At 42.8% G+C, this 23,202-nt stretch overlaps 1 protein-coding gene across 16 annotated transcripts in view; it reads left to right on the top strand.

Moving 5' to 3' along the window:
* The window catches only part of DTNA (dystrobrevin alpha), a 232,854-nt gene that overhangs the window by 44,866 nt on the left and 164,786 nt on the right, over positions 1 to 23,202 (top strand). For 13 of the 16 annotated variants that reach the window (XM_076329765.1, XM_076329764.1, XM_076329762.1 and 10 more), the window contains exon 1: positions 1,487 to 1,647. The exons of 2 other annotated variants lie outside the window; for them this stretch is intronic. In XM_076329765.1, the coding sequence (XP_076185880.1) occupies positions 1,631 to 1,647 (17 nt within the window). In that variant the 5' untranslated portion in view covers positions 1,487 to 1,630. Of the gene's footprint in view, positions 1 to 1,486; positions 1,648 to 13,213; positions 13,288 to 23,202 lie in introns of those variants that run through there. One more of the 16 variants, XM_076329751.1, reaches the window with a different exon arrangement.

The following is a 23,202-nucleotide window of genomic DNA, read 5'->3' as shown; positions in this document are numbered from 1 at the left end:
GCCTGAAGTAAACGCATGATTACTTTTACTACTAAATCAGTCCAGCCTCTCAACACCGGTGCTCTGAAAAGTGTGATGCCTCATCAAGTAGGGTATTGGCAAGGCATTTATAAGCCATGTTTTTAGCTAAGTGATTCTGGGCACAGCTTGACCTTGCCCCCCGCCCTGACCTGTGCTCGCTGCTTGCTTGGCTGCATCCCTGGGTATGAACCCCTGTTGGCAGCAGCTCAGACAAAGGCTGAAGACTGTAGACCAGAGACATTTACCATGTTATTCTGTTTGAATTGGTGTGACTGTCAATTGATATTTTCCAGTTTCAACTGAAAGTATTCAATAATTCATATGTTTTACATAGAGTGTTGTGGCTTGTTCCATTCCCACCCATGTAGTCCTGATAGCAAGCAGCAACTGAAAGCACATTTACAAATTAAAAACGTGCTGCTTCAAAAGGATGATATTAAGAGCCAGGGGTTTGTGTCAACACTAACGACTCCTGAAGCCTCTGGTAGGGATACTGACTTTCTGGGTTATGTGGAAGGACTTTTTTCCCCTGTTCAGTCTCCTCGAATGCTGCCATTAATCAGTAGTCTAGCTATTTCAGAGTCTGACTTCTGAACAACATTGCAATGCATTGTTATTGTAAGGAGCAACAAATTTACTAAGAGTGGGCGTTTAGAAGCCTTGTGTTTAAGATTTGGTAAAATCTTTTTTATTTGTTCTTCTCTTTTTTTAATACGTCATTCCTCAGTAAAGCTCTCTGCACAGGCAGAAGTGCTGTAAACATCCAAATATGAGGCTCTGTGAAAGCTTGATATGACAGAGTGTGAAATGCTTCTTTGTACCTTCCTTCCCCCAGCCCTCGCGCCCCTCAAGCTGGTTGCGTTTGGAGTCCCCTACAGAAAATGCTTTCTTACGATCCTGTTTCCGACTGCGATTTCATTGGTGGCTCCGGGATTCAAACCCAGAGACTTTGCCTAATTGGGCACGAGCAATAATTTCGGGTACCTCCGCACCGAACATAAGCAGGCCGAGCCACAGCAGTTTTGCAAAGGCACCGTGTCGAGCTGCTCGCAGGGCTGCTGGCGGGGAGCAGAGGGCTCCCGGGAAGCCGGCGTGCACCCGCTGGTGCCCGGCGGCGGGTGACGGCTGCAGCGCTGCTGCAGGCTGGCGGGGTGGCGATGGCAGCCTCCCTGCTGCGGGCAGCCGTGGTTGGAAGTCAGTGAAATCCTGCCTGCCAAACCCTCTGTGTGTGTGCGTGTGTGTGGCAGTGAGGAGAGGGGAGAGGTGGGGATGGGGGAGATGGGGTGGAGTGGCAGGCTTGGGAGAGAGGGAGGGGGAGAGGGAGGGAGAGAGGAGGGGAGGGGGCCCGGGTGCCTGCGATTGGTAAAGCTCCGCAAAGGCATCTGCCAGCAGGACTTCAGAGGAATGTGAAACCAAATCATTTACAAGTTAAAGATAGACGCAGAATACACAGCATCTTGAGCCAGGGTTTAAATTCATCCCTCTCTGCCTGGCTTCTCGCAAAGCTCTGCTTGTCAGCTTCCCTCTGTCTCCTCTAACGACTCTAATATTCCCTTAAAAATAACATCATTCTGGATTCTTTGGAATTACTAAGGTGGCAAAAGAGATCATGGTGCAGACGATAGGGTAAGTAGGAAGCTTGCCTTTGCATACATTTGCTAGGGTGGTTCCTCTGGGCTTTGCTTCTGCTTTCAGAGCACTCAGCAGTTCCTGTAGGATGAGGTAGATACTCACGTAGTGCTTTCCCCGTGCGATTTATTCCCCCCTGTTTTCCCCATACGGATTATTTGAACTTTATTCCTCAGTGAAGTGTTAACTCACAAGGTTACTTGTCTTGGCATACCTAGGGAGTCTTGAGCTTTAATAATCTTACCATTACAGTTTGGAGTGCTGTTTTCCTATCAGCTGAATTTTGTTATATACCTTTGCTCTTCATTAGTGGGATATGCTGTTTGAAATGCTGCTTATTATTACAAAATTGAAAAGTAAGTTGGTTTCCACGTTAGGATGTAATCAATGTTCTTGCATGCTTGTTTGGCTATAGTTTCACTTACCTGCGATTTCCTCATGTGTGAATTCGATCACAACACAGGGTTAATTAAATTTAACCTTTCTGTTTGCTTGTTCCCAAATAATGCTTTTACTTGGCGTTTGGTTTTGATTGCTGGGTTTTTTTTACATCTTGACCCTTTTGTTTTCTCTGAACAAAGTCCTTCTAGCAGTAATTAAAAAACATGCACATTCCCCTGATAGTCCTCACTTAAATAGTGAGTTTGTGAGTAAAAGGAAGATTCAGGCTGTCATGTTCTTTCTACAACTTGTCAGAAGTAATTTCAGTATCTAGCAGATACATCACTTCATTGATCAATGGTATTTTCAGGCTCTTTCTCCAGTATTTCTGGTTAAGTTGTGGTGTTCCTATGACCAAAAGGATTTTGAAATATCAGAAACTGAGTGGGAAGTTTTATGTAATATTTGTTATATAGCAAAAACTTGTATTCTGAGAGTTTCATCTGAATCTGTGCTTTGTATGAGAATCACCTAAATGCCAGCATCCTTTTTACCATTTATTCTGGGCACACGTGTTTTACACTCGTAGTAGAGGAGCTCCTAACTTTGGATTTGGTGGCACTTCACGCAAACATACTCAGAATTCCTGACGTGTTAGTACTGCCCATAATAACCATAGGAAGTAGGTGCTGTCTGCAGATAACTGAAACTCCTCACATTTTTGGTTATAGATACCAGTGCCGAAGAGACTCACGTAATGTCAGTCTGTGTCTTGCAAAATATGTGGAACTGGGTGAACTGAAATAGAAATGTTTCCTCTGTTTGGAGGAAAGATGATGCATCTGGTATGTTTTATTATCTTTCTTCCATTTGATCGAGTTCATCCCTGTTGATCAGCTTACCCGAATTTTGCAAAACATCTGGGTATATTTGGGTGAGCAAATCTGCTGTGAAGTGTTTTCTGTGTGGTTAAATCTAGGGGATGGAGGAGAGGGAAATGTAGAACCTTTAAGGTAAATATGGAAAAAGACAACCGCAGGGGTGAGAAATTACATTCAAGCCAGACTATATTATCTTATAGTTTATACTAGTTGGGTGTTCTTTTAACTAGCTCAGACTAGCTAAACATTTCAGTCTCATGCTAAATTTCCAGGCCAACAGTTACTTACATTAAGATATCACTGTAATATTTGTTTCTTGGTATTGAAGTGGAAGAACTTTGAGACGAAATGTGTCAAGATGAATAAAAACTTGCAGTGGGCCTTAGTAAAGCTGTGGTTAGTTTCTGGCTCTTGCACAGGATCCTGTGCAGCTTCGGGCAAGTTGTGTGAGCTCTCAGAGCCCCTACAAACCTGAAGGGGGTGGAAGTACCTTTATTACTTTTCTGTGTTAGGGATCTAGATAGCAGTTCCTCGGGCTAGGCATCGCCTCTGGTAAGGCTTGGCACAGTAGGCTTCTGTTTTCAGATGGCGTGCACCCACCCCAGCTCTGTGGCAAAAGGCGGGAGGGAGGAGGAATCCACAGATTTGGAAGTAGAGGTTCGCTGCACCTTTTATAAGCTTCCTAAACTGAAAGAGAAAAATAGACTGACATTCAGAGGTGAGCAGAAAATAGAATTAATGTTCCATGGGATATTCCTGAGTCAGTTCAAAATTAAATTGCATTTCCCTACCACAGTGTATTGCTTTTCAGAAGTTATAGTTCAGGAGCATGGTGTTCCCATTTCATTATGTGAGACCCTTCTCCCATAATTAAATGTCCAAGAGGCACTGGAGAGCTTCGTCAGAAGGAAGCCTGCTTCGTATTCTGGGAAGCGAAGCTGCCTGAAAAACTTTGTTCCTGGAAGGGAATGAGCATCTGACCCAGGAACAGGGAGTTCCCAGGGTAAGGACTACAGTGCGGTGTTGGATTGACTTTAAAAAATATATTCTGGTGGATCTAATCCACCTGAAATAACATCTTCCAGTTGTCCTAGCAGTAAATGGAAAATCTTCAATAAACTGATATTTTCCCATAGAAAATGTTGCTGTATTTGATATAGTTTATATATTATTATAAAGTTGGCATATTTTCTGAAACGGAAAATCTTTGGCCAGCTGTTAGGGTGAACTTTGCACGGTTAGGGTGAATATTGTACCGCATGTGTTCAGTGTTGATGGTACCACACAGCAGCGCAATACTGCTGAGGCTTTTGGGTAAGGGTGTGATAGCTTTATCAGGGCAGGATGTAGGGGCTGGGATCTCTCCCCTCCCCTCCCCTCCCCTCCCCTCCCCTCCCCTCCCCTCCTCTCTTCCCCTCTCCTCCCCTCTCCTCTCCTCCCCTCCCCTCCCCCTGCTCCCCCACTAGCCCTGTGCTCCTCAGGTGACTGGGATATGTTGGGAAGTGGAAAGGGAGGGAGGAGAGAGAGGGAGACATCTTTTTCTTAAAGGCTTTTGCAGCAAGGTGTTGCTGGGGGTGGTGACATCCTCTTCTTGATCTCCTGGACTTCTTGCCTCACTGCAGCCTTCCCGTCCCTCCGTCCCCTTTCCCAGGACCCCCACTAAACCCACACAGGGGAAGATGGAGAAGTGCTTCTGGGACAGAGGTGATGGGAGCGTGAAAGGGTGCCTGCCTCCAGCCCCTGCCTCTTGCTACTGCAGAGAGAGGAGAGATCATGGAGGACCCGGTCTTCAGGGAGATCAAGCAGGGGACAAATCATTGATGAGGGGAGCACAGGCCTACAGCTGAAGCATTGGTGCCTCCTGGTTTTAGGTACTGTGTGAGTGGTTGAGGTGCTACTCTGATGCTGGTACGGTGTTCATCACTAGCGTGTACCACGCTTTCCTGCTCTGAGGAGCTGATTGTTCGGTGTCGTTAGGGACAAGCCCTGCTTCGTCATGGTTAGTAACACGTCTGCTCTCAGAGCAGGCAGATCATGGTCCCTCCCTTTCCATTACGATTAAGTTATAAGTGACTCCGTCACAAGAATTCAGAAAAATCGTGCTTTCTGAGGTGAAAATGGGTTTGCAACATTTTTTCCTTTAATAAATCCTACGCTTCCTTCTTTGTAAACCCTGATAAAACCAGTGGCAGGGATACGCATATGAGTGTTAAAATCCTTCCTTGCTAGACTTTACAGTCATTGTATATGGTTCCCATTTTCTTTCTTTCTGTCATGATCTTTTTTTCCTTTGTAAATCTTTGTTTCTAGCCTCATCTTCAAGCTTTTTACAGTTATTATTCTGCCAAAAATAATAAAATAGGGGTGTCATCAGGAACCACTTGGTAAAGAATTTAAGGACTGTTTCGCCAAGGTTCCCCTGAGAATACGCTGGCATTTTTCTGAGCTCAGAAGTACCTAGAAGCAGCTCACAGTGATGTAATTTCCTTTGGGTCCTAATGAATCTGCTCCCAGCGACGGCAGCTAATTTGTTTTGGCAGAGTATGACAGGCAATGCCTTATACAATGCACCACTCTGTAGAAAGCCTCAATTCTGTAATTTTGTAATTCTGTAAAAAAAGAACCCCCAAAACACCTACAACCCAAACTGAAGAAATTATGATGTCCTATGCAGCCATGTTATCACCTCTGAGTCCACGAGTGGAAATCCAGAGAAGTCGCCAGTCCAAGCGGTGTTGGACCTTCTGCACTTACTATTGATCCCGGCTCCTGGTGTATAAAGGAACAAAGTACTTCCTGAGCTAATTATTACTGTATGAAGTGACTTTACCTGGAAACACAGTGATACTTCCCACTAATAGGATGCTTAAAAATGCATCTAATAGCAGCTGTGGTAGTTGAGAGAATGCCTAATACCTAATAGTCTAGAGAAAACCGTCCTCCCTGGCAGGGGGGTATTACAGGAAGCCAAGTTTTACTGTATCTTTCCTGTGTCTGAAACAATTGTATGGCCTCTTGCTGCATTTGACTCTCAAACCTGAATTGGGGAGTATACTCCAAGTAATAAAGAAGAGATAGGAAAGCAGTGGAAATAATGAATCTTTACTAATTTATTTGTTGGCATGGTGGTAGCTGTTTGCTGAACATAACCTTCCCTAGGGCAATGGAGGGAACAAGTCGGCTTCTGTGCCTGTGATCTTTGAGAAGTCATGTAGGGGGCTTGGCATATCTTTTTCTGAGAGCAATGACAGTAATACTTGCCCAGTTCTGTGAAATGCTCTGAGATCAAGGGGTAAAAAGTGGTACCTAAGTGCTGCATTCTTATTTTCTTTTATATCTTTTGTAAGGATAAGACTACTCTGGTATAAAATACCTCCTTGTAAATTTGTAAGAACATTTGCTCTCAGCGGAACCTCAAGAAAAAAAAAAAAGACAGAAAAATGAAGCAGAGACAAGAGAAGTCTGTGAGCAAGTAGGCTTTAAAAACAGTTTATTGACAACTAATGACTAGTTCTTTTAAACACAATGAAAGTAAGCACAGGCAAAGCCCAGAAGAACATGCTTGGAGTGAAGTTGACCTTGAGTACTCATTTCCAAATAACAGCTGCAAATAGAATTAGTTAGTAATTTTATCCTTTCCTGTTACGTTTTTTAAATATACCGTTTAATGAGAGTTATGCTTTCTAGTAATTACTACCTTTTCAGTCCGTGTTCATTCTTAATGTGACATTGTCCTTGGAACAAGATCAGGAAACGCTTTTGATTCTTTCCGGATTTATAAAGCAATGATAGTTTGGCTATCACCTGTTTCTGTCCGTCCCCCGTCCGTCCCCCCCCCCCCCCTTTTTATACACAACTAATTTATATTGGATCAAGAGAGCTACTGTATCACTCGTTTGATATGGGAATATAATCCATTCCCTGGTTTTAGATCATTCTTTTTTCCTATAAATTGACTTTAGAATGACTAACTTTACATCTAAAAAAATGCATGAGATTACAAAGGCAACACATTGATTTAAATATTTTCTAACTTTTGAGTTGATAATTCTGAAACCTTGTCACTCTTTTAACATGGAGTCCTAACTAATTTGTGTAACTGAAAGCTTCCTCACCTAAACTTAATCTAGGAGAGCTGGCCAGTCTTTTGCAGACTAGAACCCAGGAAAAAAGGCACATCATAGATCTAAGTTTGAAAGCATTTATCTTGGTATTTGATGTGTACTTTTAATTGCTATTACAATTACAAATATTTTACTTTTCTTTGAATATACGCAAACAAAATGTGTTTCCAAATAGATCAAACAGATTTCCAAACACATCAAACAAAATACAAAGTGTTTTATGGTTTAATTTTTGTCCTTAAAAGTTTAATCAATTTGCATGTCTTATTAGGGCAAATAAATCACATCAGTTTAATGCAGGTACAAATTATATTATGCTGGTACAGAAATGCAAGGAGAGCTTAACAGAGCTAAGAGTCAAGCCATGTACTCTGCCAGGCTATTCTGTAAACAGGTCATGTTTTTCTTTAAAAAGCCCCACTTCTGAAAATGCCAACTATCACGTTACTTCCCCTACAACCTATTCTGCATCCTGGCTTCCCACCTCTCTCTGCCACCTGCCAGGCCATTGGTAATGCTCTTCATCCCAACCTCCAAGCTGTCTTCCCTCCAATTCTAGCTGTAGCGTTGGATGAATTTTTGGCTGACCCATTGAACACGTAGTAACAGCAACCAGGGCAGGCTGTCAGCGCATCCAGAAGTGGTAATTCAGCGAAAGTCCTTGCTCCATCTCCTCAGAGTCTCAGTTAGGGAGGAAATTTCTGGAGGAGACACGTTTTCAAGTACAAGGAAGTTGCGTGTGGCTTGCAAGAAGGCCCCTGAGCAGGTCTCCCATAGACCCATGTCAGTTCAAAACAGAAGTCATCAGCAAGGTTCAGACCGTCAGCTGGTAGAGCAATCGCTTGCACTCGTAAGCTCTAAAGCTCCCTGTGAACCATCCTTGGAGGGAGATGAAATACGCCTTTTGTTAATAAGTTCAATGGCTGTTTGCTGATAGCGGCAGAAAGATAACAATTGTACCTGCTTGCCAGACTTCAAGTTTTTGTGTGAAAGCATGGAGGAATGAATGCTTCTCAGCAAAGGATTTATAAAGGATTTTTTTTTAGCACAGGTAAAACTATTTCTTTTCAATAACTTTAGCTTTGAAAATTGCTGAAAATGTATAAATAATACATTCAGCTTGACTCTAATATCTGGTATGTAAAATTTCAGGTCAAACATAAAATTTAGAAGAGCAACTGAAAAAAAGTTTTATAGTAGGAAGTGGGTGTAAGCAGAGGAAACTTGCTGAAATGATGATGGCAAGAAGCAATTATGTGAGTCTAGGAGATAGTAAATACAATTTCAGAAATCGTACAGCTAAATAAATGTTAGGTGTCTGATGGTTGAAAAGAATCCAAGCAAACATAAGTTCTTCATCTACATTAAATCTGGTGATGTATTCCTAAATAGAATTAAAAGTGCTAGAGCTTAAAGCCCTTTTTTTAAAAATGCTTTCCAGGCTTAGGGGAACTCTTTGCAGGACGGTGCATTTTCACTGAAAGGTGAATAGGTGTCTGCTGAGAGTCACGCGCAGTTACTCATAACTCAGTGGTAACTTGGACTAAATGGGCCCAATCTTCGCTGCTACACTGTTTAATATCCACCCACATTGAAACTGTGTATTCTCTATGAAAAAGGCATAAAGTAAGTAGATAGACTGATAATTTTTCAGGCCACGCAGTTTTCCTGAAAGTGGAAATAAATCCTTGTGCACAAAGCCTCAGATTTTGTAACTGTGCATGCAGAGTACTAAATAAGTCATCCACTGTGTTATGTCCAAGAGAAACCAAGCTTTGCCAGAAAGCAACCTCAGACCAGCCAGGTCCGGCTATACCTATTTCACAGGTCATTAGTCCTATCCTTTTTCTGCTGTACAGCATCGTAGATGACTGCTTGGGCTCGTATTAGGCATGACTACATATACTGACAGACTCAATATAGAGCAAGGAAATAAAATTGGATATCTCAGCCTTGGAAGAAATAGTCCTAATTGTTTTTCCACCCTGCCCCTGGCAGATAGAGCAGGCAAATAACAAGAGGGGAAGGTTATGCAAATATTGGCCCAGTCCTGGCTGGATTTCCAGTATTTTTCACTGTGTGCTAATTAAAAACTACACACAACTCGATGCCTTTCATGAGGCAGCATCGCAAGGGCACGCTTGGCTCACCAGGCGCACAGAGGCGAGCAGTGGTGTTGTGTAGCTCCAGAGGATTCAGTGAGCTGCATGCTGGTAGCTCTTGACACCAGTACAGGCTGGGGAACAACTGGTGAGACAGCAGCTCTTCAGGAAAGGATAAGGGTTACTGTGGATCTCCAGTTGAACATGAATTGGCAATGTTGAGCTGTTGCACGATAGAAAGGAAAAAAAAGAAAATCATGATATTGGGATGCATGTGGGAGTACAGCCCACAGGGAATAATCTCCATGCTGGTGAGCGCTCAGCTGGAGTCCTGTGTTCGGTTTGGAGCACTGCTCTTCAAGAAAATGCCGGCCACTTCGAAAGTGGAGAGGAGGGCAGTAAAAATGACTGGAGATCCAGAGGACATGCCCCAGGGGAAAAACCTAAAGGTATTTGCTGTGCCTAAAGAAGAGCAGCCTGCTGGGGAGCGGGTGGGAGACAGGCAGTTTTTCAAGCACAGAAAGTGCAGTACAGGCTGTTGCGAAGAGGAGGCCAGTAATCTCTTTTGTGTGCCGTAGCAAAGAGAAATGGGTCTAAAGTGAAGCAAGAAAGATGAGGTAAACCTAGGAAAATGTTATCCCTGAAATAAACTGCCAGTGGATCTTGTGGACTTTCCATCACTGGAGGTTTTAGGAATGGCTTTAATAAACACGAGTGAAGTGTATCTGACTTTATCTCACAGTAGGAGGTGGGTTACATCTCTTTTCTACCATCCTTATGATTCGGTGATACAGGAGATAATACTGCACATGGAATTATTTTCTTAATGAAAGACATGCTTTCTAAATTCTGGTTGGAAAGATCTCTCTGCCGAGTGGTATGCGTTTTGCTGAGGTGCAGAGGCACTTAATCATCATATAATTTCCTCATTTTGAAATGTTCCTTAGCTAAGTGGTTAAGGCATAAACAGCTGGCTTTGCGTTTCAGCTCAGATATCGTTGTCCTGAAATACTTGGGGACATCAGTCTGTCAGCTGGCACTTGACAGTCCATCCTAAATTTGAAACACGTAATTAGATTCTTAGGATGAAATCCGAGTCCCCTTTGAAGTCACGGGTTTTTATAGGGTAAAAATTTCACACTGAAGACAGAGCGGTGTCCACTTGTATGTGCTTAGCTTTACTGTTGTAGGCAGGCCTGTTTTCAGGATGAGGATGTAAGGAGTGGGTTGTAAGAGCGTGTAACCTTTGCTATGGCAAACATTTGCTTGCAGAATGGGGCCTTTGGAGTGCTTGTGTGGGTGAGTGAGAGTTTACAACAGGCATTATGTGAGGTGAATTCATTACTTTTTCCTTTTTTCAGATAATGTCAACAAAACTAATTTACACCATCTGTTCTGAAATAGAGAGAGGCAGTCAGTAAAAAAGCAACACCTATTCTGGTTTTTAAAATTTCATTTGATAAGACTTCAGGCATTCTATATTCTCCCTAGTGTAATTTAATTTTTTTCCTTTTTCTGTTTGGGGGGGGGGGGGCGGTTCTCCCCCAAAATGTATTTTTTATTGCCAATGGCCTTTAATTTGCATTTAGTATTCAGATAGCTATAACTGCAAGTTAAATGTTTCTCCAGCTACTGGTTAATCCCTCCTGATGAAATGCATGCAGAGAGGTCTCCAGGTGCTATGAATTGGAATAGTTCCACTGAAAATACTCTGGCTTTGTTTATGCCAGTATTAATTCAGAGCAAGTTCACTGTTCACAGCGTAGCTACTTTAGATTTAGAGTAGATGATAGCAGAATTTTATCCTCAGAAAGAGATCACATTGATGTAAAAAGCTCAATGTGAATCTCAGAGCTGAGAGTTGAAATTTTGTGCCTCATAATGTATTGTTGCGTTTCACATCCAGATTTCTTTGCAGGCTTTGCTCAACTGTGCAATGACGTGCCCTGTGTAGGAATTGCATGCGTATACCTGAGGCTAGAATAAGCCCGCGAGGAAGCACAAACCCCAGACTTTAGGACCGCCAATATATCAGTTGTTAATAACCTTACAATGTTATTATAGCTAACACTAGAAACATAATTAAATCGGAATGATTTGAAACTGCCATTAGGGGGAAGAGGATGGAGGAAAACAGTTTCATCCTCACAACATGGTGTTTTCATTGACCTACTTACAGTAGGGAAGAAAATGTGTCCTTTCCCGTTACAGCAGAATAGGTTTGTTCAGCAATTTTACAATGCAGCTGTGCAGGAGAAGACTGGCTTTCCTAACCACTTCAGGAGGATTTGGAAAGGAGAGTAATGTTATTTCACACACTTAGTACTAAGACATGTAAGTTCTTGTCCAAGCTATAATGTTATTAATCTACTCAATTTGGTAGAAAGTGCTTTGACTGAAAAAAAAAAGGGAAAAAAAAGACTTGTATTCAGAGGTGAGAGGAAAAGGGCTGTGCCTGGGCTGCAGCTGTGCAGAGGAACCTTTTATGGGCAATCACATTTCTTTCATCTTCGTCTTCCCTGATGCAAAGTCCCTGCTATCCTTGAGACCCCCAGACACCCTGTCGGGTGCCCCTTCCAGCTGAGCAGCCCTGCTCTTCACACACTGAAGGGAATGGCTGCAGCCTGCTTTCGCTTCAGCAGGAGTTCCCTTGCGTGCTTCACGTCAGAGAATTACTGAAATGCATGAAGGGATGACGTAGGGCCTGGTCCTGTTGGAGTGCGCAAACTCTCACTGACACCAAGCCTCTCAAACCGCGTGAGTGTGGGTGCGCAGCCTTCGGGACCGCCGGGCTGAAAGTGGAGGAGTTCTGAACATCGGTGCATGGTATGGCACTGCCTCTGCACATCCAGCACCCCTACTGAAGTCACCGAGCAGGGGGCCACAGCTGCAGAGCCCACAGCGCCTAAAATACCGCCGGAGAGAAATCCCAGGTGCTTTTGCTTCTCCACATCCTGCAAGCAAACAGCACGGGATGCAGGTGTCCGGGTTACTCCAGCCACGGGGCATGGCGGTGCCCATGGGGTAGGCAGCACGCGGGTCTTGAGGTGCAGCCTTCCTCCTCAGGACTTGTGCATGTGGTATTTAATGTCTGTTGTCTTATGCCTGGGTTAATAAGCCGTCTTTATCTGAAAATAAACACCTGCAGCTAGTCCTTTCTAGGCTGCTCAGGTCACATTCATCCACAAGGTGTTGTTGGTAATTTAGTATTGTCAGAGGCATTAGTCACTGCCATAGTAGCTTAATAATGTGTGGTAGGAGCCAGCTGGTAATTAACAAATTAAAGATATCGTATACATTTTCCTCAAATATTTTGTATGTAGCAAAAATAATTAGGAGCACTTCGGGTGTTTAAAGCTGTTACATATATTTAAAACACCTCACTGTGTTAGGAAATTATTCATTCTTTTAAAGGTCAGCTAGGCCTAATTTTGCTGCTGTCCCAGGATTCATAAGTACGCACGTAAGAGTTGTGAAGTAGGGAGAGAGCCAGAGTCCTGTCTTTTTTTAACCCTTTAATTCTGCCTTGTTTAACATATTCATCCCAATGGCTGTCTTCTGTGCCTGTTTTTAGGAGTGGCACAACTTTGTAGGTCTCAGCTGCTCTCTTTTGCACTTTACTTCCTTTCGTGTTAGAAGTGTCTTGAATTGGAAGGTTATGTGCACACGTGTGTGCGATGCAGTCTGTTGAAAAGATGAAATCAGCTTTTAATTAAAGCGAAGGAAAGACAAAGCTAACACAAATTGTATTAAACTGCTAAACTGGGAAAGACACGACAATATGAATGGAGGTGACAATGGGTTTCATTATGTAGTGTAAGTAAAATATCCCAGTATGCGCAAGCTTGCTTTAACTCACTTGGTGTCTCCTTATTTTATCACCAGATGGTGACCAGTGGTTTCAAATTGAGATGCTCTCAATTATCTGTGCGTGATGGTTGAGCTTTTGACAAACTTTGAGATGTCTCCTTTCCATGCTGCTTCAGCCCAGTACTCCTTGATCCTCCTGCAGCCTGACTCCAGGACTCGGCTCTGAGTATCCCAAGCCTTTGACTCTGCTTTTTTTCTGGGGCAGGATCTGATCTGAGCACTCTGAGGCAGAAGAAGCAGGGAACAGAGCAAGCGATCGAAGGAGCATCATTTCTACGGGTAGGGTGTGATTAACTGTCTTCGTGGGGAGCGCTTGGGTACTGGCAGTGGCTTTGAGAAATATGATTTATGTTTGAAAACTTTCTCGGAGAGAAAAAAGTACTGTTGAAGATGTGAATGGGTGCTTTTTGATACAGAGTGCAAAGTCTTTGTCAGACAGTGACAGAGTTTCTATTCAAACTTTGAACTTGTGGTACAGATGTGAGCGGCTGTACAATGCAGTGAAAGGCAGAGAAGAATCTGCCCCATAATACCTTTGCTCTTTGCTACATTTATTCACCTCCACATTGTTTGATGGAAGAGCACTGGGGATTTCAAAGAATGTGTTTCTGAAGCTTATGAAAGAAAAGGAATTCCATGTGCAATTTCTATTAAGATTTTTAGCCTCTTAGGGTCAGGCTCAGGCATTTGGAGTGCTTCTTAAAACGTTTTGGTATTACCGCACAGAGGGTAGAGGTAGAAAAGGGCTATTAAGTTATTCACACAACGCTGTTAACAGTATAGACTTGTTTTGTGCATCCTGAATTCTCTTTTGTTGTTGGGGGTGGCTTTTGCTTGGGGGTTTTCTAGTAGTGCTTTGTACTGACTGTTGTCTCAGCAGAAAACCTTCACTGTTTTTACTGTATAACAGTAGAGCATGAAAGCCCGGGCAACACTGGAGTCACATAGTGTGCAGACATGGTGAGAGGTGATCCTGCTGACCGCACTCGGGATGGGTGAGAGCAGACATCTGAGAGGGCAGGCAGAAATATAGGAGCATGCCGCCCTTTACCTGCAATCCCACAGCAGTGGTGAGAACAGGCCCCACACCTCCCAGCCTGGGTGCAAGCAGCACGGCAGGTACTTTTTGCAGGGCTGCTAACAATCCTGGTCCCTCCACTGTCCAGACCGGGGAGCCTGTTGAATGCACCGTGCTTCTCCTTTTGCTGGTGTTTCTGGATTTTCCCCCAGTGGAGCCCACGGGCAGGGTGTGGGGATGGCCCCACCTGGCTCTGCCGCTGGCACGCCATCGGGTGGCGGCTCGGCACACACATAGGGACCTGGCAGGCCTCCTGGCATCCACAGCTGAGACATAGCTGGAGAGTCTCGCCTGCATATCTCTCCCAGTGACAGAATAGCATTTCCTAGTGTGGGCGCTGGTCCTGCAGGCAGGGCTTTGCAGGACAACCAAGGCACTTCAAATTTTACTACAATCAGCATCAGAGAAAATCTTTCACATTTTCCATCCGCCTGAAGCCCTTCATATACATAAACAATTACACAGACTTCATAATGATTATGTCCTTTTAAACTGCTGTATTAATATTGGTACTAGATTTTTTAAATTCTTTTTTAGCCTTTGAGTTAATTCAGTTCATGACCTTCACACTTCAGATTTTAAAGTGCCATTACATCCCATAGGAGACTAGATTGTTGTTGAGGGGAACAAAAATAAGTATCATAGCAGGGGGGAAAAAAATGTTTTCTTTCTTCAATCTGATAGTTCATGTAATTGGGGAAGGTAGGGGGTGTCTTTAATACCTGTCACTCCCTTGCACTGACGCTTTTGAAATATTTGGACACAAGTCATGGAGCTTTCTGTTCACCTGGGAATAAAGACAGACATTCAGTCTGAATCTCCTCAGTTGCTATTTTTCTTTTCTCACATTACATTGCAGGTTAGTATTTCTGCAAAGAGGCTGTACAGAAATCTCAGAGCAATTTAAGCTGCAAAGATTTCTCTGTTCCCTAGTTTATTTTGGCAAAATAAGATCCATATAGCTCTGAATTAAAGGAGCATTGTGATATTTGAATATTGCCCTCCAAGCATTGCATTTTGATACAATTACTCAAAAATAAACTTTGTATAGGTAAAATATGTTATTTGCTGCATTTCTTTTATTCTGAACAAATCTATAGTTTTTATTCTAGCTGTATAATTTTCTGGAAAAAAACCCTTTACTTCTGACATGTTTTGTTCTGTGCTCATTGCCTCAATTGTTTAAGTCAGACTTAGGCTGTCCTCTTCAGTTTTTATTTTTATTTGATATTTGGGAAGCAATAAGCTAACCTGTGTGTTCTGTGATCAGTCTGGATGACCAATTCCACAAAGACTACTGCTCACCTGCTCATCACTGCACTTGCAATTTACTTTTACCAAGATAAATGCCAGAGCCCTGCAGCTGAACAATTTGGTTCCGAATGCAGGTGGCTAAGCTGGAAACACATTTATTTTGCGGTTTTTAGCACTGTCAGGTGAGATTCAACCAGGGTTGCACAGGAAGTAGTGCTGCAGTCGCTACAAGGGATTTTGCTTGAACCTGCGGGTGAGCTGCTGTTAGAGTTGTTCAGCACTCTGCTTACCGCATGCTTACAGAAAGTGTTTCCTTTTATTTCAGACAGCCAAGCAAAATGTCATTCCCAGCCACTGCCTCAATGTCTTCCCTCACTAAAGTGAAACAACAGGTGACTAGATGCTGATGTGCTGTATCTGGCACATTTTGCAGTTGTTTTCTGCTTCTTGATAATGCCAGGATATGAACTTGAGGTCATTACAGCTGCTCTGGCCACCTCTCTGCTCACTGAAATAAAGACTGGCTGCTTTAGTCATTACTATTTGCTGAGGCTGCTTTTACGTGTGCATTTACTCTGTTTATAGAATCCCAAACACTATGTGTAAAGATCTGTGTTGACATCTTGTAGTGAGAGTCTCTCTGCTGATGGGAACCCAGGCACATATACGTACATATTTTTGAAGCAAATGGTTGTGGTGTAAGTGCGAGCTTATCTGCTCAGCCTGTTCATTTGAATGTAGCCTTCCGCGATTAATTGCTAGGATGAAAAACTCAGTCCATCCTGTTTAGAATTACACGTGTTTATTCAGTCCATTGTTAAAGTTGGTGCCGTTATTCATGCACGATTTTTGCTTCCATGTAAGTTTTATTATACTTTGATCTTCTGTAGCACCAACATACTTTTAAAAACCACTTCCCCAGAAACTGTTATTTCACTGTAATTATAAAAGAACATGCATATGAATCACAAATGAGAGTATTACCCAACTAGATGTTCGTAGAAACAGGAGAGCACTTACGTGCAGCACAATACATTAATCATTTATAAGGAGTCAGCTATTAAAATGATTTTTTTTTTAATACTGTACATTGAGTACAAAGGTGATGTGAAAAGCCTTTTCACTGAAGATGTTTGTGGGCTTTTGAAACTTTCTTACGTTTCCATCGTCACACTCTTGTCACACATTTGAAATAGAAAAGCTCAAATATACTAGTTTGGATGACTCCAGGTTAAGGTACCTCTAGAGTGTGAGTATGTATGTATGCATGTGTATATACACATACGTACGTATATGTATACGTATCTGTACACATATGGGAGTGTATATTTTGGTGCCATTTCTACAAGCTTTTGTCTTTAAGGGAAGTCCACGGTGTGCTTGGTGCTTCTTCATTTCAACAGAACTCCTCATGGGCAAGGGGTTTGCCTGCTTAGACACTTTCACAGTCAGGATCTGTGGTCATTGTATGCAGATTTCTCAAATGAATGACAAATCTAGCTGAGCTATCGTTTCTTCACAAGGCTTTATCCCTGGGTTGGCTTCAGACTTACATATTTTTAAATGTCACCAATAACAGAAAAAGAAAGGAAAGGAAAGAAAGGAATGAAGAAAGCTTCAAGCACTCTTGTTTTGAATTGCCTGCGTGAAGGTGTAGTGTCCCCACTCCCCATTCGAACGTAGGACGTGTCTGCAGACGGCAATATGAGCTCCCCTCTGTCCCTTCCCCAGGCTGGTGGAATGTGCTCCGATGCCAGTCATGAGCTGCAGAGCTCACTTAGTACCACACTGTGCCCAGTGATGATGCACAGCATATTAGCAACTGCTGAAGCTGGAGCCAGCTTAGAGCTGCCTTGTACCTGGGCAGCTCAGGGAGGAAGCGGAGAAGTTGAGGTCTGTCCATGGTGGCCCGTGGAGACGTTTCCTGGATGGTGCTCGTTTGCGGTGGAGGTGGCAGGGCAGGAGACCTTTGAAGCGCTTCTTGGAATCTGAAGCTAGCAGGGTCTGGTCTGATTCCTGCTTTTGGAGCAGGATTATTATTATTATTATTAAGAGGCCTCTCACCACTGGGCAGTGATGCGGAGCACAGTTCTGCTTCCCTGGGCATCTCTCCCTCAGCTCCCTTGCTTTGGGGTAGTAACTGGGCAAGGGAAAGGACCTGCTGCAGAACTGCAGTTGTTTTGAAGCAACTTTGTACCACATCAGTAGAACAGAGGTACAGTCTGGATCACTTTAAATTCCCTTGTTGATGTAGGCAACAGGTCCGAAAGGCGAGGTGGTTTGGGGAATTAATAGCCACGCCTGATAACTTTTAAATAAAGAGCAGGATTTTCCAAATATTGCAGGAAGCGGCAAAAACAGCAGGAGAGAACAGATTTAACGCTTGTAAATTGTCTTCTTTTTAAAACGCTAAAGTTCGGGCAAAAGAGATTGCAGTTCTCCTAGGAAGAAAAGTCTGTGTAATGAATAGTTGGTTCCCACCTGAATCCCTTCCACTCTTCATACTGGAAAATACAGCAGCTGTGATTCCTGTAGCAGTATTTAAAATGACAGGCATATTTAAATCTAAGTTTGTCTAGTGAGGCTTTGCTAAAACTACCACACCAGCATGATGATACCATGAGAGCTTTACAATTTAAACCAAATCTTTTTTGGTTTTGATGCCATCCTGAGTCCCGTTGTGGTGAAAACCCAGGTGGTTCATGATCTGTGCTTCTAGATCGATCTGTAGTGATTATTCTGTTTCTCCCTTTTCCATGACCCCTCTGTAGATCAAGGTGCTGCACATATGTGCCCTTCACAGCCTCTCTGATCAAGGAGTGATGAGAGGAATAGCATTCCCTCTCTTTTCGCCTGGCCAGCAGCAATCTTGAATAAACTGGATGCGTGTGGTTGTGGGGCAGGGAGGGGAGGTGGTCTTTGATGGAGACCAAAGTGAAGGTATCCCAAGACTGCTTTGCGCTTTAGCATTCCTCATGGGGTCAAAACCCAAAGAAGATCAGACTGTCTAAGGGTTAGGAAAAGAAACCCCCACCTTTCTGACACCCTACTGCCCTCTGCCCTAATGGCTTTTCGGGAAAAGGCATCCATTCATTCATAAATTCATTCATATTTCATTCATAAAGTAACCCTGTTTCATGCTTTAGAAATATTGGTGGTGGTGGACAGTGCACCGCACACATACACTTTCCATAGCTTTAAATGCAGTAGTACCATTTGCGCCTGATTTTGAGAGATGCTGAGTGGCTGTGGCTCTGAATGAAGTCCATGGAAAGCGTACGTGGGAATCACACTATTAAAGTGTAGCTCTCTTTACCAAGTTTCTTCTGTTTTGCTTTCAACACCAGAGCTTAGTACTCGCAATTCAACTGTTTATTAAAAGTGAACTCCTTATCATTTGTCTATTTATCAAATGTTGTACTTGTAATTTATCCTTGTTTTATGCTGTCATATGCAATTCATGAACCAGAACAACAGTTCATTTGACCCTATAGAAAATTGATGGGTAGAACTGCTTGGAAAATAATCTTCCCTGGAAACCTTCTTAGAAGTAAAATTCAAGTTGTTATTACAAAATCGACGGTCCGATTCATTCACCTGTCCAGGGCAGAATGGAAGGTCAACTAAAATTTCAACCCTTGGTAAAGAAGTGTCACTTCATATTAGTGTAACAGGCAGTCCAAAGATAGTATCACACATTACTAAAGGTAAGAGGTGCAAGAACCCACTTACAAATTGAAAAGCAACATCCTATACAAGTATGATTATTGAGTAGGACATTGGTATTATAATCTTCCAAATGACAGCTCTATCTGACTGTAATTCATTGTGAAGTAAAGAGTTTCTGGTGTGCCAGGAGTTCTCTTGACCTGACGCAAAACTTCATGACTGCAGGAAATTAAATACATTATTGCAATTCTAAATTTAGTCTTTCCCTGCTTGAAGATACTAAAATTTCTGTAATATCCACTATTTATTACACAATGGACACTTAAAAATTCTAAAACTTTGCCTTTTCTTTGTAGCTCACACACACACAACTGCATTAAAGCAGCTAAGAACATGTTGCAAGCTACTTGTTTGTCGTTTTTAATTTTGGAGTTAGCAGAAAATAAAAAGTCAAGTTGTTAAACCTCCACCAGTTTTCACTTCATTGGAGTTGTTCTGAGAACTGCAAACCATACATTCAGAGATTGGCTTCCAGGCGTGATCTTTTGTGCCCTACGTGTGTCGTTGCAGAAACATTTTAAATTCATCCGTTGAATTACGAAAGGAGACTTCAGAGCTGAGAGTCCCACAGATAGATCTGAGGTACAGTACTGACCACGCCGTCGTCGCGTGGCTCTGCAAATGCTCGTTTACTGCCTCGGAAGAAGGAATTGGTTTGCTCCTCTTTCTCTGAAGGTCGGTTTGTGTGAAACCTGCTCCAGTTTTCCTTTCTGCACACAAATAGAATTGCCTGTTGCTTGTCCAGGTATCTTCTTTCTTGCATCTAATCCAAGCACGCATCTTGGGTTTCTTTTTCATCTGCTGAAATACGACTGTGATAATTTTATCTCGGCAGCCTGTATGGCTCCACTTGCATTTAAGCGGCAGTCTGACTGGCTGGGGGCTTCAGGCACATGACCTTGGGAGAGGTACAGACTATTCATGTTGTGAAAGCCTTCTGTATCGGAGTGATGTGCGTGCGCATGTGTCTGACAGAGCTTTGTAAGGCCATGGCAGACACAAGAAACTGTCCTTCGGTGTCTCTCACTGCCAGACTGGCCATGGAACAGTTTTTCTGGGCTCGTCCGAGTTCAGCCAGCAGCTGTGCCTCCTTTCTGCTTCCCTCCTCTCTTTATTTTTCTGCTTATTATCAACTCACTGGAGGGTAGTTGATAATGTAGTCTGTGATAAACAAAACATAAAGTCCTGACTATGTAATAGGTTGGTAGCACTGCCAATTAGGAAAGTTGCCCAGCGGTTCCCATCATAGTACCCTGGTTTTCAGGGTATTTGTGAAACTTTTAACATTTGAACTGAAATTTTTCAGGCCAGTTGTTTTCCTCAGCCTGAGTATTTTTGGAATATTTCAGCTCAAGTGATTCAGTAAGACTGAGAACAAGGCTAGCATAAAAATAAGTTGGTTTTTGCACCTTAAAAGAAAACCTCAGGTATTTTCTTCAGTGTGCTTTAGTATTCTTGTACTTTGGAGCAAGGATGTAAACTTCAGTAGAGCACATGACCTTTGTGTGAGGAGCACTTCTGTTATTTGTCCCTGTGCAAATCTGCCCACATTTGGCCTATGCAAATCTGCCCACATTTGGCCTATACATTAGCCCTCGGGAGGAAATAAATCCTGAGCAGCTTACCCATGCTGAGAACCGGCTGCGGGTGAAGATCTTTGACGGATCCAGCCCCTCTGCAGGTGCTGGAGAGCCTCTGTGCCTGCTCCTGGCACCCAAGTCGTTCCTTAGTCCTGGAGCACCTGGCAAGCTTTCTGCTGTACTTGTCTTCACACAGCTTCGGGAGACACGGAGCTCCGGTGTCTGGTTTACAACAGAGCGGTGCGCTGAGTGAGGAAGTGGTTGTGAAAAGAAATGTGTACCGAGGAATCAGACACGTCTTAGACACAACGAGGGCAACGCTGCAGTTTCACGGGCAGCCTGAACTTTGGCATCTCCTGTCTTTTAAATGCTAAGGCTGCTAAAGCAAACAAACAGTGTAACATTCTTGTTACCTAATTCCTCTGGAATCATTCTGCATATAATGTGGCATTGCTCCTCATTTTGTTGAATAAAGGTTACAGAACCTCCAGTGCTTTGAACTAGTTGTACCACTTAGCAGTCAAAAGAACCTTGATCGAGGATCCCAAAATACTTTGGGCTTCCACGTAGCACATACACTTCTGTCAGCTCTCCGGTAGGACAGGCGCGGAGGGGGAGAGGGACCCTTCTTGTTCTCGGGCAGCACTGTCTCAGGAGAAAGAGTGGCTTACATTCAAAGTTCACTTCCATTTTGGTTTATGAAGAAAAGCTTTTCAAAACTTCTACGTTTCTATCATACGTCCAACCCTTAGCTTAACAGATCTCAGAGGGAAAAAACCAAACAGAAGGAAATTTCTTTACTGAAAGAGTGGTTAAACATTGGAACAGGCTGCCCAGGGAAGTGGTTGAGTCCCCATCCCTGGGAGTATTTAAAAGACGTGTAGATGAGGCGCTTAGGGACATGGTTTGGTGGGCATGGTGGTGTTGGGTTGACGGTTGGACTCGATGATCTTAGAGGTCTCTTCCAACCTTAATGATTCTATGACTCTATGAAAAGAAATACATGAACAGTTTGAAACCTTTGTTATGGAGCATTGGCCAGTATTGAGTAGAAAATAATCCTGCTGTCATCAGTGTGTCTGATGTTAGGATTACACCTTTCTTCAGCTCTGCATTTTTTTGTCGTTGCTGTTCTCTTTTAGCTATCTCCCTTTTCTTCAGGAAGAGCCTTTTGATTCAATATCTGTTTTGTTCAGTGTGGTCAGTTGAATGTTATTTCCCGCTTATTAAATGCCCCATGCTTACTGTATTTTATCCACATGAATAGGTTTGCTTGAGAACAATGTGAAAGTTGCATGATGGGGGGAGCAAAGAGTTAATATTTTTTACTGAGCTACATAATACTTTTGGATACATTTCTCTATTGATCCCCCAATCCTCTTACATCGCCTAAATGAATTCTTTATAATGGAAAATAACTTTGCAATTTATAATGCTGTGAGATCACTTCCCCCTCAAAAGATCTTATTTATATATAGTCCTTTCTTGCTTTCAGACTCACTGCTCCTGCTCCAGTTTCCTCTCTGGTAGTAATGGTTTAAGGATAAATAATAGACAAAGTTTGCAAGAAATAATGTTTTTTACAAAGCCAACTTGTACCTGTTGAAAACACAAACAAAATTCTGGCAATTCTGGTCTCTTTCACAAGATTTTCTGTGCTCGCTTCTCCTGCCTTTCACCTCACTGGACCTCATGTTTCTTGACTGTTGGATGAGAAATATTCTGGCCAAGGCATAAAGACCATGGAGAGGGTATGAATACATCTCAGTGACTTCACCTCTATGAACAGCTTCCAAAATTATAAAATAATTCATCAGCTGGACAACTTAAAAAAAAAAAAAAAAAAAAAATCCATAGTTAAAAAGTTTATTAAAGGCATGGCCTTTTATTAATGCAAGGCAGATTTTCCCACTATGGGGAAATACATGTTTGGAAACAAATAAAAAGAAGAAATTCCACATCCCAGCAATTTACTCTAGACAAAGGTTGCCTTCCTGACTTCTTCAGGGAAACAGTCCATTTCATGTACTGTAATTTGTGTGTTAAACCACAGGCCTTGGTGTAGCGACGTATTAAGGGGTTCAGAAAGCTATACTGAACTCAGTCATTATTTAAATACGCTCTGGGCTTTCCTACCTGAATAAATGGATTGCCAGCTGCTCAGACAAAAATACTTTAATTAAGACAGGTAAGTGCCACGGACAAAGATATTTCCCAGGTTTTAGATAATGCAGGAAAATTGTGAACTTCCTGTTACAAAAAGGAAAGATGCTGAACTGAACGAGCTGATGTGCAGATACAAGCGACTGTGAGCTTATATTGCTGTTGCAAGTGGTTTCGTGTGTACAGAAATAACTGCTGTGCAGGCCAGGCTGGGTGCCAAAGTCATCTTCTCTGCTTGTATGGTGCTGAGGTTGCCAGCACTTCCCCCAAAACTGACGTAGCTGTTGGCATAAGCCTAGACTAGCAGTGATCACTTTGATGTCTGAAATATAATACAGCATATAGGTGACTTCTTTACAAAAAGAGCAGCAGAGATACGAATCCCTCTGT

The sequence above is a fragment of the Aptenodytes patagonicus genome, chromosome 2 (genome assembly GCF_965638725.1).
Source record: "Aptenodytes patagonicus chromosome 2, bAptPat1.pri.cur, whole genome shotgun sequence".
NCBI classification, from domain to species: Eukaryota; Metazoa; Chordata; class Aves; order Sphenisciformes; family Spheniscidae; genus Aptenodytes; species Aptenodytes patagonicus.
Note: the sequence above shows the minus strand (reverse complement) of the source record. Positions and strands in the feature narration are given on the sequence as shown.